The sequence below is a fragment of the Notothenia coriiceps genome, unplaced genomic scaffold, assembly GCF_000735185.1.
Source record: "Notothenia coriiceps isolate Sejong01 unplaced genomic scaffold, NC01 NC01_scaffold00037246, whole genome shotgun sequence".
NCBI classification, from domain to species: Eukaryota; Metazoa; Chordata; class Actinopteri; order Perciformes; family Nototheniidae; genus Notothenia; species Notothenia coriiceps.
The window spans coordinates 13,465,626-13,482,345 of NW_011369947.1; the positions used below are offsets into that span (position 1 = coordinate 13,465,626).

General features: G+C 40.0%; 1 protein-coding gene across 1 annotated transcript; it reads left to right on the forward strand.

The window, feature by feature from the left end:
• Window positions 1–5,581: 5,581 nt before the first annotated feature.
• Window positions 5,582–14,860, forward strand: LOC104966447 (nuclear factor 1 B-type). Its single transcript, XM_010795632.1, has 3 exons — window positions 5,582–5,931; window positions 10,136–10,667; window positions 14,697–14,860. Exons 1-3 carry the CDS (start codon window positions 5,914–5,916, stop codon window positions 14,858–14,860), a joined length of 714 nt encoding a protein of 237 aa, XP_010793934.1. The 5' UTR covers window positions 5,582–5,913.
• Window positions 14,861–16,720: the final 1,860 nt, after the last annotated feature.

The following is a 16,720-nucleotide window of genomic DNA, read 5'->3' on the forward strand; positions in this document are numbered from 1 at the left end:
TTTTGTTCCGTATTTGTTGTAACTAATTCTAAGTTGCTGTTTGTAAATCCACCCACCTTCTCTGTGGGGAAATCCAGCTGCCTCGGAGAGGAGGAGAGGAATGTGGCAGGAGAGAAAAGCTCTTTTCAGCTGGACTTCAGATACATGGAGATTTACTAGGGCACGCCAAATGTCTTTATTTATGAGTCAAAAATAACAGATGATCCCTGACGCTGAGGGGAAACCAAAGCAACAGGTCTCTTAGCTTGATCTACATGATTGGTATATATATTGAACCAAATTGACATTGAGAAAACCCATTGTTGATAAATCCTTATCAACAATGTTAAGTGTTAATGTCAAAAAACATTACATTGTGATAAATCCTCGTCAACAATGTGCAGAAGCAATATTATAAATAACTAATCATTTGAAATTAGCTTTGTAAATGTACTAAATGTCTGTACTAAAGTCAAATGTATAGGTACTTGTACTTTATTTGAGTATTGCCATTTCATGCTTATTCATACTTCTACTCCACTACAATTACAATATTGTACTTTTTACTTCTATATATGTTACAAAACAAGATACTTTGAAGGTTGGGATTATTGATATAAGATATAATTCTAATGAAATATGATGTACCTTTATGGATACAATAATAGTACACCTGCAGTATAAAAAGTAATTAAATGTAGGTCCACCTTTACCAGCTGCTAAATTAAAACTGTGTAGTGGTTCTATGAGTGTTATAACGTTATTCCTGAAATGCATACTTTAAGTATATATTGATGCTAATACTTTTGTACTTTAACTAAGTATCAAAAATGAATGCAGCAGTTGAACCTATAATAGATTATTTCTACTGCTTTTTCTTCAGTAAAGTGACTTCTCTCACCCGTGGGCAGTGATCTGAAGCTGCTCCTTTGTGGATACCTCCCAGCTCTGTTAGGGGGGAGAAGGGGGAGGTTGGTGTGGGAGGGGTGGTGAGGGTTGCAGGGTCACGGCTGTCTGTAATCACCACAGTCAGGTTCAAGTCACTGGTCAAGTTGTTGCTGATTTATTCTTTTTTCTTCTTCTTCCCTTCCCATGATGCATCATTGTGAAGGCCTGGCCTCCGGGTGGCACAGCATGCTTCCAGTGCCTCCTCTGTGATTAGGTGTCTCTTCCTCCACATGACAGGCGGAGCACCGGGATGGCTGGGACGCTGACGGAGAGGTCCATTAAATGGCAGCTTTGTTATGATGTGTCGGCGAGGACCTGGTGGATGGTGAGTGGGGATTTTACTCTTCAATCTTCCTCTTAAAATCCCTTTTTGTTAAGAACATCACCAAGCAAAATCATCTTGAAAATAAACTATAACTTCATGGTGACTTCTGACATAGTCTCCAACTGCACCACCCTAATATCATATTGTGCTGATCACCGTCTTGAACTTTTGGGAACATAATTTAGTTTTATTTTGGGAGTTACAGTTAAGATTGAATGAAACAAAAAATATTTACTCAAGTACTTTACTTAAGTGCCATTTTGAGGTACTTGAGTATTTTCATCCCACTAATTTATTACACCTCAAAGGGAAATAGTAGGTTTCACTTCTACAAATTAAGATTAATTAGCAGTAAATACAAGATCAACTTCTTTAAATTTAAATTTAGACAAAATTATTTGGCATCTTCAAACATTTAAGCCATTTTCAATTTTTTTTTTTTTTTTATAGTTTTGGGTTGTTTTCTTTTAATTTACCTTAGATTTCTCTGCATTGGGTACTTTTATGTTTGATACTTTAACTACATTTAGCTAACTATGCTTTACTTTGACTTAAGTAACATTTCTAATTCAGGATTTTGACAGTGTGGTATACTTAAGTAAAGTATCTTTATACTTCTTCTACCTTTCTATTGGTCCTATTGTCTAAGGCCAGCAGGGGAAACTTCTTTCAACAGTTTAAGCGTTGTTATACAAAAAGGATTGAAAGGTTTTTAGAAGAGGAGAAATCAGAAATTGGAATTAAAAGTGACGTTATTGAGTTGTAGAGATGAAAGGCAGTGTTTGACCCTCCTTCAGTGTAAGAGCAGCTCTCTGTGCTCCCTCTGCAGTGTTCATTTGATATGTGGGACAAAGAGCCCTTTCTCCAGCCCGCGCCTTTCCCATGCTGAAGAGACATTTCTTTCTGAATATTTATTTACTCTGAGACTACAGGCCAGCTTTTATTGTGCTCCTTCTCCGGGTTTAAGATGAGGTTTGTTTGTCTGTCACAGTGAGCTCAGAGAAATGATCCTTTCTGCCCAGATTCTGCTGCTTTCCAATATTTCGTTATTATTTATATGATTCTATTTTTCATCTTTTCAGTCATGTTCCATGTGACCTTACATTATAATATACATGGAAAAATGTGCAGGTTTTTGTGAAATTCATTCCTTGCTCTTTCTTCTGCATAATCATAAAAAGTCGTTTTGAACACAAACTTAATATAAAATAAAAACAGCTTGAACTCTTTTATCTGCAAGATCATATACACATTTGTTCACAAAACGTGCAATGCCACAGATCTCACATTGGATTCAAAAGTGAAATGTATCAAACATTTGAATGTAATTTACACTTTGAATTGCCTTGAAAAGTGCTGTATAAATAAACTTGCCTTGCCTTGCCTTACATTTTTTGCATTTTCAGATATTGTGATACGCAGATAAAATACCCTTGGCCCTATTTTGACTCCATGGTCTTTCTGCTTTTAAGAACTCAGGAAAGACAAATCATGATGTGAAATATGTCATGGTCAGAAATAACCTTTTAATCAAAGTTAATATTAAGGGTTACTGAATGGAAGGATTGAGCAGAGACAGCTTTCTATGAAAAGTTGCATGCAGCTCTAATGAAATACCCAAAGGAAATATCGTAGATTAACTGTGAAGTTCCTTTAAACTGGATTTAACAACTTAACCTTTATTGGAAGAAAAAGTACATTCACATCTTCTTTTGCTGTAAGGATATTATCGGCAGCAGTAACATTGTTGTATGGTTATCACATTACAGCTTATTTGGGTACCACATCATTTGTTTTTGATAACCATAATCACATTTCCTGTCTCAATTTAGGCTCATTAAGTAGATGTAGAGCATATTGATATAAGAAATAGATATTATCCAGATGACACAGGAGGTCACTCTAGTAGTCCAAGCACTGCTACTGCCACCTGATGGTGTAAAAAATAGGTCATGTAGGCTCAATGGACTCTTGTATAGAACACAACCATAGCTTAACTCATGTGCTTTACCTGTTAAATATTTGTGTTTAACATGTTTTAGCTATTTTAAAATTGGGACAGGAAATATATATTTGATGTCACAAGACAGACATTTGTATAATAAGGTATTATATTATTATTATAAGGTATTGTATAATAAACTGATTTGTCATTTTTGTTATTACCAGATGGAGAATTTTGGACCTGAATGTGTCTTTTTTCTTAGCCGTATTGTGCTGAAGAACACTGTAGCTGTGCAAAAACATACAGAAATGACAGTTATTGACTCTCCTTAGGGCTTGTGTGTAATGCATAATAAATTGCGTTTAATAAAGTGCAGGAAGAGGCAGAAAAATCTAAACAAGCAACTAGCAGTTCTGTTTTTTGGCCAAAAGGGGGCGGAAGACCCTCACTCAGTAACTTTAATGTGTGAAGGCCTGCAGGTTGTGATGCTGGGTAAATGGAGGCAGAGATTGGATGTGATAATTAAGTATTTTAATGCTATCCTGCCCATTATCAACTTAAAATGTATTAATTAAAAAGTAAAACATTATTGTAAAAAATGTGAACTGAGAGTGTAGCAAAGTATGTTGTGCTGAGTTTGTCCTTGAAATTCCCATTAATAAGAGTCTAGTGTTTTTAAAGTTGTTCTCTCCTGTGTTTACGACATTAAAACGTACGTAAGAAAAAGCCTTCAGCATGATAATCTCTCCCTAATCATATATATTGTTCTTTTGTAAAACATTTTTATTGAATGAGGAATTAGTAGTGTGTTATTACTACTAAGTAAAGTTAAGTGTACATTTAAGATAATTCAAGAATACTAGGATCCTGATATTTAAAAAATGACAGTAATTAGTCATGTGAACTTGACTTGGTATTGCTACTTTAAATGATTATCATAAGATTGCCACTTTGAATTATTATCATACAATTATTATTACCATTACTACTATTAATTATTATTATTACAATAATAATAATAATTCCATCTTTATTTAATCTCTGCATTATTTTAACAGAAGGCCTAATTAGTGCAGTGATTTCCAGCATCAGTCGTCGTTACTCTGTCTATCTGTCTATCTGTGTGTGTGTGTGTGTGTGTGTGTGTGTGTGTGTGTGTGTGTGTGTGTGTGTGTGTGTGTGTGTGTATGTGTGACTGTGTGTGTCTGTCTGTCTGTCTGTCTGCCTGCCTGCCTGCCTGCCTGCCTGCCTGCCTGCCTGCCTGTCTGCCTGTCTGTCTGTCTGTCTGTCTGTCTGTCTGTCGCGAAGCCCTATGGTGAGAAGCCCCACACAGAGCGTCATGGAGCGGAAGTGAGGGGCCCGGGGTAGAGAGTCCCGGGGCCACTGCTGCTGGCCAATGAGAGGCAAGAATGCAAACACATTACAAAACTGAGCTGTGTCAAGCTGCAGAGAAACAGCCTGATCTAAACCCGGAAACGTTGAGTTTATCCTTTCAAAATAAAAGGGACATTCTGGTCCCAAAGATGATTCATACATATTTTATTTGCAGTATCAAAAAGTAGATATGCAAGAAAACTTTCCACATCCAGTGGAAATCAATGGCTTTCAGTCATTCTAGGCTGTAATAAACCAACTTTTTTGTGGATGGTTTCAGACTTTAAAACCAATAAAAGACACACTGTTGAATTATAAGTGTTGCATTTCTGAAATAGAGCTCATCTGTAGAGAAATATACTGTAGATTTTTATTTAGGTGTTGTAAATGCATCAATTACAAATTATTATTGTCATAATAATATATTTCACTTCATAATAAAAAAAGAAATAATGTATTCAGAGTTAATATAAGTAAAGCATTGTGTACAATTTGAATATGTTTAGCCATGTCTACGGCACTTAAATCTGTCTATTATTATTATTATTATTATTATAATCCTGTATATTTGTATGAATCATTATTTTATTTTTTTAAAACAACATTTTAAAAACTTGATGAACACATTGCCGGAAAAAAAAAAATGTGCCATCACAAAGCTAACCAAGATTGAGTTATATTATTTGCAATAGACATGGTTTTGTTATTTTTTATTTATTTATATAGCAACTACAGGGCAAGTGCAGACAAATACAGTGTCATGAATACAAAGGGTGTTTACATAAAGACAAAAAACCAAATGGAAAAATACCAAACAAAGATAAAACTGAGTAATACAATATGTTTCACACGAGTATGTGTGAATGTGAATTACTTTGACATTTGTAGTTAGATTGTTGAAGCAGTTTCAAATTGGAGTTTTATTTCGAAAAGTCGTACAGGAAGTAGTGTTGTCGGAACAGTCTGCAGCCTCGCGGTCGGCGTGATAGCCGGAGGGTGGCGGGCAGGCAGGCAGGCAGGCAGTGAAAGTGAAGGCGGAGACCAGCCCAGTGCCGAAAACTCAGCCTCTTCTGGATCCCGTTCAACTTCACTGAACAACCCCAATACCGATCCAAAAAAGTGAGCCGTGAAGAGGAAGGAAGACCAGAAAAAAAGAGAAAAAAACCCCTCGCTGCTCCCAACCTCTGTTCACCGCTATCTGCAAAGAATTGTCTTCCGGTGTTGACTTTTTTTTGCGCGAGCCCTGCAAGAGAAAAAGCCTCCCAAGCACAAAGTTGAACGTGAGAAATGTGAAGCTAACGGCTTGTGTTTTCAACTAGGCTCCAGGATTCCCTATTAATCCATGCAGTACAGTGCAATGGTACGTGAACATGGATTATTATTGCTTTTAAATGTTGTTATGATGCCATGTGTGATAATGTCCTGCCCTCGTTCAGAACGGTGGGTTAACCTAACTCAGACCACAACACTGGCACTGCAGGGACTAAACCGTAAAGTTGGCCCAGATTCTGCGGCAGGCTATGTTAACATCACATTCCCCCTTAATTTGGCAAATGAACTCTATGGACTGGTGACAGCTCACACACACACACACACACACACACACACACACACACACACACACACACACACACACACACACACACACACACACACACACACACACACACACACACACTGAAGCCACAAAGTAACAATGTTTAACTTCCAGTCCTTTCAGCATGGGTGCAGTTTAATTATGAGTTTTTACCAACTGTCCATAAAAAGGTGTTCAGGTAGTTATTTGGCACACTGAGTTGCCACTATAAAAAGCCAACAAATAAATAATTCAAAAATAAATTCTCTTTATTATCTAAAAGTTAGAAGCTTAGCATTCCTATGCAATTCTGTAGTTTAAAAAATAAAATGTGTATATTCAATTGGCTGTCTTTAAAGCACTTGTATTCCCATAATATTCCCATTAAATTTGCCTGATCCTTTACACATCAGTGACATGTATCTTATGGTTTATTTCAATAACTTTTCAGAACATTTTAATGTGAGTTCATGTCGGTTGCAATGTCACTGACAGAGTTAAAAGTTATATATCATGGAAAATGGAAAAGAGTTGTTGTTGACGCGGGGCTGCGGAGGTAAATGTCCCTTTTCCGTTTTAACCAAGGCGGTGGTCCAAAGTCCCCAAAGAACAAAACATTATGTGGAGTGAATGAGCAGATTATTAGTATGATGTGTTTTCAGATAGCTTAAGAGAAGAAGAAGGTGCTGGCTGGTGGATAGGGGTTGTGTGTTTGAAGAAGGAGGAGGAGTGTGACTGTAATTACGTGGAGAAAAAAAAAAAGAAGTTGGGTCTGATTTGCTGGAATCGCGCAGGACCGAAGGTGCACCGGTCGATTTCATATCAAGTTTGGTTAAAGCTGGGGTGAACATCACACACTGGGCGCCCTCTGAAAGCTTCCCACAATGCTTTTATGAACGAGATATCACAGCAGCAGCGAGCAGCCCCGTGTATAGAGGAGTACGCAGCGGCACCGTGTGCACCCGCTCCACGAGAACAATCCGTTCACCGTGCGACAACTTTTAAAACATAATAACCTCCTGCGTGAAACATCTTCCTTTTCTCTGCGGAGACGACAATCTTTGGATCGCACACTTTTCATGGATGTTCTTGGATAATCTCTCGTTGATTTACGCGGATAGCTGCTCCACAGTCTTGCATGGTGCACATCGGTCCAGGAATGGCGCGATAAAGTGATCAGAGGAATCAGTCCAAGTACATTCACCTCTTGTGTAGCCGTCTCGTCATGTATTCTCCGATTTGTCTAACTCAGGTATTTGTGTCTTTTGTTTTATACATTTAACTGCTTTAATCTGCATATTTGTAATAACGTTTTTACAGACGGTGGTAAGGGAATTCAAAGTTCTGTGCATGAGTCAGGATTAATACTTTTTCTAATTTAAATCAACAATTATCCTGGGAGTGGAAATATAGCGTAAGAACTAACCAAAATGTAATATGTTAATCCAATATGTGCCACAATTGGGGTATTTTTTTTAACTTTCTAGTTATTGGATTTCAACAAAACCCCTATCGAAAACCATTTAATAGTTTTTGGCACTTACAAAGTTATTATAGGGCCAATCTTAACGCGCTCTTTGTGTGCGTAAAGTTCTGCGTAAAGATTATTCTTTACGATAGCACTCCAAGACTGTCATTTTAACAGTCCTGGCTAATTGGTGCAGGTATCCTCGTTTTCTTAATTAGGTTATTTGCGACCTCCAATAACGTCACACACTCATCCCAGCCTAGCTTGAACTGCGTGTATATTTAGTTTTCCACGTGTGTATTTCTATTTAGAGCAAAACCCCTATACTTTAGGGAAGTGGAGTTGGAGATAAAGCCACTTTCACTGCAGGAAGATCAGACCATGATAAGGTTGATTCAGCGTTGGACAGAGTAGCTGACTGTTTTGGCTGACTCAGTTTTACTGTTTATATTTTACTTGGCATAAGTAAGTGATTGACTGAGATGTGGTTTAGTTTTTACTTAAGAGGATTGTGCTTTTATGGCCCCAGCTGAAGTGCACTGCATAGGCCTCGGCCAAGTCATTTATCTTTACAGCATTTGGCTTTAGCTGGCTCAAAAAATTAACAGAATATTTTAAGTGTTTTTCAACAGGAAACCAGGAGTGCTAAAGAGTTCAGAAACAGTTGCCGTCCAGCACATTTTACTGGCTGTTTTTGTCAGTTTAATTGGCAAAATTATAGCGAGGAGATGACATTTTAAGGAGTATCTCAATTTATTTCCATTTATTTTGACCTCTGTAAAACACTTAATAACAACCATTGTAAATAAAAACATTTTAGAACTATATGTTGATAATTAAATATGCATTCACAGTGTAAACTTAATTATTATACTTGACTTTACTCCACTGGAGAAGAGTTTTATTTGCCCGAAAGTGTGTGGTTTGTGAGGAGAGCAGCGGCAGGCGCTCATAGGGAGGGAGAGGGTTTCTGTGGTTTCCTACAGCCTGCCTGACTGGCTGCCCCACAAAAAGAACAATATGTGGTTTAACTCTTCAAACGCCTCCTCAAAAGGGTCTGCTTACACTTTCAAATTTGACATTTTAATACCGTCAAATCCCAAATAAGTTAATGTTTCCACTTGTCACTCAAGCTGCTGTAATTTGTAATGACCTAACCCTAAATCATCCACAGCGTCCTGTACATTCCTCTATTTACACAAAACAAGCATTAAGAGATTATTATAATATATTTGAGACTTAAAGCCCGTAGGCTAGTGGACCGCTGTTGAATTGTTGGTGTGCAGCTTTTTTAGGATGATGAGAGATTCTCTCAAATGTGAAAAAATAATTGTTTTATTAATATTTTCAGTCAATTTTGTTTAAAATGAAAGGTAATCTGGTATTAAGTGTACTACGGCATGATGCAAAGTACGTTGAAAAACAAAAATAGAACAAAACATTAAAAAAAGTATTGAAAATATTTCCACTAATATTCATCTAAATCTCTGATAATTGAACGGTAACAAAACAAAGTCAAAGTCGTGTTATAGTCAAATTGAACCTTTTTAAAATTTTAAATAAAAATAAAAATGATACAAGAATATTATTTTTCTTCTGAAACCCCAGGGCCTTGGCTTATTTTTTCTATAAAGAACATTCAAAAGAAATAAATATAATTTAGTACTCTTTGCTAAAAAAAAAAACACATAGTTATGTCCTCAAACAATGATTGGGTCAGTTTGACCTGCATACAACACAGAAACACACAGAAAACACACACACACACACACACACACACACACACACACAAACACTCACAAAAGATAGGTTGAACATTTGAAAGTAGGCCATGATTTTAATACGACTGACTCAGGTTTTTGGAATGAAGCTGGGCCATTCTGCGTGTGAACCTCAACACTTTGGCACGAACTTGAAGTCCTAACTCAAATACCTTTCACACAATCGCTTCATTTTATACGCCGCCTTTCTTCTCTGCTAGTATTTTTGAATGTATTTTGAATTAGCAGCTTGCTTGTATGTTCCAGGAGAAAGGGAATCTCCTTAACTTCCTATTTTCTGACTGCACCCCATGACCCTGCAGCTTATCCTGCCTCCTTCGTATAGTTCACAATGGAATGTGGATAGTTTGATAAGAGAAATGCATCAGCGAGGGGGGGCCTGTAGCAGCAGCAGCGTGCTCGGGAAATGAGAGCGGAGACGTGCATTCAGTCAGCGGGCCTACTGCTATTGTAGTGCTGGCAGTTGATATAAACAGTGGAATGTGCTTGTCATACCTGCTGTACGCCTAGATACATCCACAATGGTAAAACCAGTGTTGCATTGTGAAGGGAAACTTCTCTTAAAACTGTTCCAACTGCCAATATTATTTAATGTGACTGATTATGAGACATTGTTTATTTGTGGTCTGTGTTCCCTTCTGCCTCAGATTAGTAGCTGACTGAATCCATATTTCTTCTATGTGTTTAATGGCATGAGTTTCTGATTACATTTCTCTGTTTCTCTCTCTCCTCACTACAGGATGAATTTCATCCCTTCATCGAGGCACTTCTCCCTCACGTCCGTGCCATAGCCTACACGTGGTTCAACCTCCAGGCCAGAAAACGCAAGTACTTCAAGAAGCACGAGAAGAGGATGTCCAAGGACGAGGAGCGCGCGGTGAAGGACGAGCTTCTGGGCGAGAAGCCTGAGGTAAAGCAGAAATGGGCGTCCAGGCTGCTGGCCAAGCTGCGTAAGGACATTCGGCAGGAGTACCGAGAGGACTTTGTCCTCAGTGTGACGGGCAAGAAGCACCCATGCTGCGTGCAGTCCAACCCGGACCAGAAGGGCAAGATCCGCCGGATCGACTGCTTGAGGCAGGCCGACAAAGTCTGGCGTCTGGACCTGGTGATGGTCATCCTCTTCAAAGGCATCCCTCTGGAAAGTACAGACGGGGAGCGCCTCGTCAAGTCTCAACATTGCACCAACCCCACACTTTGTGTCCAGCCGCACCACATTACAGTATCGGTCAAGGAGCTGGACTTGTTTCTAGCATACTATGTCCAGGACCAAGGTAGGTTCAAGCTCACTCTATCTGTTTCACTGTGTGTGTGAGAGCTAATGCGCATGTGTAAATGATGGCTTGGCAAGGTCAGGGGTCACATGTGTTACTTTTTGGCAGTCTCACTGAGGCTGGCTGAAATCACCACTACGTTCGCCAGACAAATAAACATGAGGAACTCGATAGTCCGTACTGTATATACGCAGCATACATTTTATTACGGCTCAAGTGTGACTCATTGCTAAACAAAAAGGCAATCTGTGATATGTTTTAAAAAAAGAACATGTTTTAAATGTGTATTTGCTCCGCTGTACTCTGGCGGTTTGCATTACCATTACACATACGCACACGCACACGCACACACACACACACACACACACACACACACACACACACACACACACACACACACACACACACACACACACACACACACACACACACACACACACACACTGTACACCTATTTGTTAGGATATTAAGTAGTGACAAATGTGTGAAGTTGCAGTACACTTTGTTAAATTAAAATCAACCCACCAGTAACACAGGATATTTACAAACCCTTTGTTATTCAAGTCCTCGTGTGCATATCTAAAAAAAAAAGTTTTTTTCTTACTTAAAAAAAAAAATCCCCTTAGTCACTATTATATAATGTAAAATTATGTAATTTTAAAACTTGTCTGTTTTCAATCAAAAATCACATAACAATTTTGGTTTAAAATGAAGTTTTAAAACATGTAGTCATTCTAGCTACACAATTATATTAATAAACATTAATGCTGATAATAGGTCCCATTACAGATTAGCATTTAAGATAAATAAATACAGTTAAGCTTTAGGATTCTTTAAATATTTGCAATAGATTTAGGGTCATAAAATATGTTGTTTTATTATAAGTCATGCGTGTGATGTGTGATCGTGTTTGTGCTGAAATCCGTCTTTTCCTAATTCCTGAAAAGCTGGTTACTTTTACATGAAAGCCTTTCCGGACACAGTGATTTTCTCTGTGTGAAGGCTGAATCCTGCATGGTGGTAAATAAGAGGTTGTGTTGCCAGGTGCTGAATTAGGTTTACGTGCATGTTATTTAAAATGAATGTGTTAAAACGCTTTCTTCCTCTACAAATGAGCACAAAAAATACAAAAATCGATATATATAATAATAGAATTTACTGAAACATTTGAGATAATGTCCAACACTCAATTAAAAGCCTAAATGTATCGCATGGAAGAAATACATTTTGAATTTTTACAGACCTGAATCTGATATTCCATACTACATTTAAATTGAAGGGGAGAATAATTAAGGACAAAGAGCAGAACATGTTTGGATCTAAATGTACAAATCAATGCTATTTTTATTCTTATTTGGACACCAGATACATCAATTTTGTGTTGTTACTCTTGACGTGGTATATTACTAGAATTCAGTAATATGTCCCTAACGGTGTACATCCTACTTTTAACCATTGGCACTATAGGAATCCACAATGTAGTAATCACTGAGAAATTCCCCTGTATTAAATCTATTGCAGTGACCCTGAAAAAGCACCAATACTTTGCTATTGAGGGAGGAATGGTGGTATAGCTAGCTCATTATCATCAAACCCTGAGCGCCATTTTGTGTTTGATAAGTGCCAGGGAAAGCAGAAGGCACAGCACACAGACAATAATGGTTGCCACTGGCACCGGGGTTGGCATCAGACCCTCTTTTGTGTCTTTTGTAGGATGCCACCGCTTCTCTAGCTTGCATCTGCTGCATTTTGAACCGTTCAGTAGCAAGTTGAGAATGGTTCTTTAGTGCTGTTTTTAGATCATGTACTACATTTAAATGATAGTGCCTGTTTTTTACATTATGGAAGGTTTTTAAACAGCTTTCTTTTTTAAGGAAAATGTGTCCACGATGAAGGGAGAGCAAATGATAACCGAGAAGATCAATTGAAGTGTGTGAAATAAACGGTGAATGTTCTCTTTCGCCGGAAAAAAAAGTCCCTCGATTCAATATCACATTGCGAATCCGAGCGATTATTTCCCGTTGTCCCCGAAATGTCTGTGTTGATACTTTGGCAAATACAAAATGGCATTCTTTCACCGGGATCACAAAGACGCTTTTGCTTTTCTTTCGATTTAGCGACCTAAGGCGTCTTTTCCTTTCTTCAAGTTACCAAGCAGTGCCCATCGCCAGACAATGCAGCCATATTGTGGTACCGTGTGGTGCGGCGCCATTTTGTTTTGCACTGTGCCAGGGAGGCAGGCAAATCACCAGTAATGGTTGTTAGAGGTTTGGAGGTTGGCATGAAACCCTCTTTGTCTGCTTGCAGCATGCCTTTGATTCGTTGGTTGGCATCCGCAATGCAGTGGGCACGTTGGAAAGTTTTTTGACCGTCGCAGAATGGAAGCCGCTGCCTTTGTTCTGCTGCAACTGCACGAAACAATCAAATGCACAAAAAAGTAGCAAATGGCTCGGCTGAAACAAAATCTGGCATTCGACCGAACTGCTAGAAAAAAAATAGGTCCGAACGAATGTTGTTCTTTCTGTCCTGGCATCGACTTACTTTTGCTCTAATTTGAAAAACGAAATATGTTTCTCCCTTTATTTACACACCTGTGTTTATTCTGGTCTTTTTTTGGGGTAAAAATCAATAAGTTCAGAGTGCATTTGTTTTGTATTCTGGTGGGTTGCTGCCTGAGAAAGGTCGGCGGGTTGGCAGCGAGTGTGCTGGGTGAATTTAGAGAGGGCACTCAGCCCCCTTGTTCTGGGGCACAGACGCGTTTAGCCAGGCTGGGCTGTAGCACCCATGTGCATGCCCAGATGAATGCCCGCTGGGAAGTAGGCTGGGGGCTAGGAGTGGGGGTTGTGGTATCCATTGTGCCAACTGGCAGGCCGTGTTCAATACAGGGCCCTGGCTTCTCACACACACACGGCTGTTGTCCTCCAATGTTTTAATCGTTATCTGATACAACAAGAAGTGCATTTTCTTTTTCTTTGAATCACCTCCTCTCCGCACCTGGATTCATATTTTGCATATCCAGTTTGACAGCTTGATGGAATATTTGTAACAAGGCATGTAGATAATGGTCATGTTAGGGCACGTCGGGAAAGTCTAGGTCTTGTTTGTATTTGGCTTTGTTGAGCTGCTCATCGCTATTTCCTCAAAAAAGATAGGAATGTATTTAACATGGTCAATGAAAACCCTCGCCTCTGAACATTGAAATGTCTGGAATTAATAATAAAAACATATACAAAATAATTCTGATAAGCAATCCTAACTGAACATTTTGGAGTAATTTTGGATAATGTTACGTTTATGTAAAATGTTAAAGTTTTGTGCCTTCTAACCAACATTTTTAATGTATTTTGCAATATTTTCATTGAAAAAGGTAGGAAATGTATAGTAGAAATTAAAAATGACTACAAAAAAGTGTGAAAGCAACCAGAAACAGAAGAGAATAGCTGAGGTAGTCAAATAGGAGACTAAATAAGTAAAGGTCAAGCAGCTTACCCAATACTTACTGCTGAAAGTTAACACAGCCATAAAACATCATTACCTTGACACCCCCCCCCTGTGTGTGTCCCCCAGTAACGCCACTTTTTTTTCACAGTGTCATGATAGTTTGTGCAAATGGATGGATTACCTCTGAAAACACGCTGCCATGTTAATGGAGACCTTGTTTTACTAGCGGCAGACTTAACCTCTGACCCCCGGGTCTTGACCTTTTCAAAGAGATGTGGCAGGGTATCCTCTGAAGTTTAATTGAGCACATCAGATCAGTGAAAACATGGCGTTGTGGGCCTGCGGCAGGAGGAAGAGGAAGACTTTTTTGCCCTGGGGGGGGAGTGGTAGCTGGGGAAGCTGCTCATAAGCCCCCCTGGTTGGCCTCCTAGATCGGGGTCAAACCGTGGCGGTCGCAGGATCACTGGTGGTCTTTTGGCAACTGTTTGAACCCTGCTCCTGCTTCTGGTCTGGCTGGTGGTCCCTTGGTTGACTGGCCTAAGTGAGGGGGAGTAGGTACCAGTGACACCCCCCTGTCCAATCCCTCAGGCACGGTCGTCTGGCTGATCTCTAAGGCCGAGCATCGCCTGCTTGCCACGCTGCGTGGGGTCGCTTCTTGCATCTTGTTTTCCGCCCTGCTGCCTCAGAGGCTTTGGTCAGGCGGCCAGTGCGGGGACCTGACCTTCTGGGTCACAGTGGAGGTCTGTGACTAAGCACAACATCCATCCCTCCCTCCCCTCATCCCCCTTATCGTCCTCTGCCATCAGGAATCACCCCTGCGGCAGACTGCCCGGCCAAATGACTCCTTCTCTCTCCCTTTTTTCTTTTCCTCACTCCCCGGCTTCCCCTCGAGCCCGCGACTCCGACCATGACAGCTGTCCCGGGCCCAGGCGCTCGGCCAGAGAGAGGGTGGCTGGGTTCCGGCCAGAAGTGTTAATAAAAAGTGGTTGTAAGCAGACAGCGTTAAGATCACTACTGTTTGTCTTCTTTTTTTTGGGTTAAGTCAATTAATTCAGCTGCCCTTTTAATTTTAAGTGAGATGAAACTGGAAAAGTGCATTTTTTTACTACTGGACGTGAATTTCAACAGTGAACATTCAGAACTAAAAATAAGCAAGACCGTAAAATACAGCTCCTGGGAAAAACTTTAACCGATGACTCCAGAGCCATATAGAAAAACTCTCCAGATTGAACTGCACAACCCTGAGCTCTACTTCCATCCTGGCTTCCTTATTAGTATGCAATAGAGCCTGCGGTGTCTGGCTACCTCTCTGTCAGAGCCATAACCTATCGAACACATTCTCTCAATCTAATCCACTTAGAACTCCCTCCCAGCTTCACCGCTTGCCTTATTGATTTCCGCTTCCCACTAAATGTCCTCCCGATCCTTTTTCTCTTAACCCGGCAGCTATTTATGTTTTGCAGTGGTCTTTCTTTCTCTCCTTCTTGCTTCTTGCTTGCCTGCCTCTTGCTTCTTTCTTTCTTTCTGTCTGTCTTTCTTTCGTTCTTTCTTTCTTTCTCTCTTTTTTAATAGCTTTACTCCCTCTCCAGAATCTTTGCTTGTTTGCTATCTCCATCTGACTTTCTTCTGTCTCCTCTCTCCCCTCCTGCTCTTTCTCAAACACCAACCTGGGTGCAGTGCAGCCAGGTTGCCTGGCTCAGTATGAAGCTTGTGTTATTAGCAGCGGGGTTTTGCTCGAGCAAATACCTCAAGGCTTAAACAGGCCGTGTTACCTCCTTGGCCCTCTTTTGTGTGCCATGTGTACATAAATCTCCATGGAAACAAGGCAACTCGGAGCAGAGGCCACTGAGAAATGTGGATGCCTTCTTTCTCAACAAAATTTACAACTCCCTCCTTTTGCTCTGCTACACTGGGTTCAGTTTGCTTGTGTCACAGTTTGCGCAGTTGCATTTGTTAAAAAATGGGCCAATGCCTTTCTTTGGCTTTGTGTTTTAAAAGGCTTTCCTTGTATATTCAGCGGGACACTCACTTTTGCGTTTGTGACTGCACTTGGTTAAGGGCTGCACTTTGTGTCATTAGTCTATGGTTAAGATCTCAGCTTCACCACACTTTCCCAGGCTTTTGGGGAGGACCCCAAATGCATTTCAAATCCCCCCGAGGCCACTTGACTGGAGGACCGGCACCTCCCACCCCTCCCGGATAGATTCCCCACCCCCACCCTGTCTGCCGGTCCTCCCAAATGAAGACAAATGGGTACATTCACCCCCTATCCCAGGCACTACACTGTACCTCACTGTCCTGCTTACAAAGCAGACCCTCCCTGTTGCCTGAGTTTCTCTCCATCCAATGTCTGCGTTCTCTTTTTTGACATTGCATGTACACTTACAGTTGTCCCATCTGTCTGCCAGACTGGTCTTGTTTAGGCAGAAGGATCTGTAGAAAAAGAGGAACAAGAAGTTTCAGAGAGGAGAATGTTTTTTGACCTTCCATTTTTTTTCAAGTCAACTAGGAGAAAAGCACCCTCAAGTACCAGACTGAGACTTTCATGCAAAAGCCAGTCTTCCTTTATGCAGGAAGGAGCCTTGTGAACAGCCAATGAAGGGAAGAACAGA

What these genes read in the sequence shown, in the direction of transcription:
- LOC104966447 (XM_010795632.1), top strand. An exon ending in ATACTATGTCCAGGACCAAG is followed by an intron (nt 10,668 to 14,696) that starts GTAGGTTCAAGC and finishes CCAATCCCTCAG; the next exon opens with GCACGGTCGTCTGGCTGATC.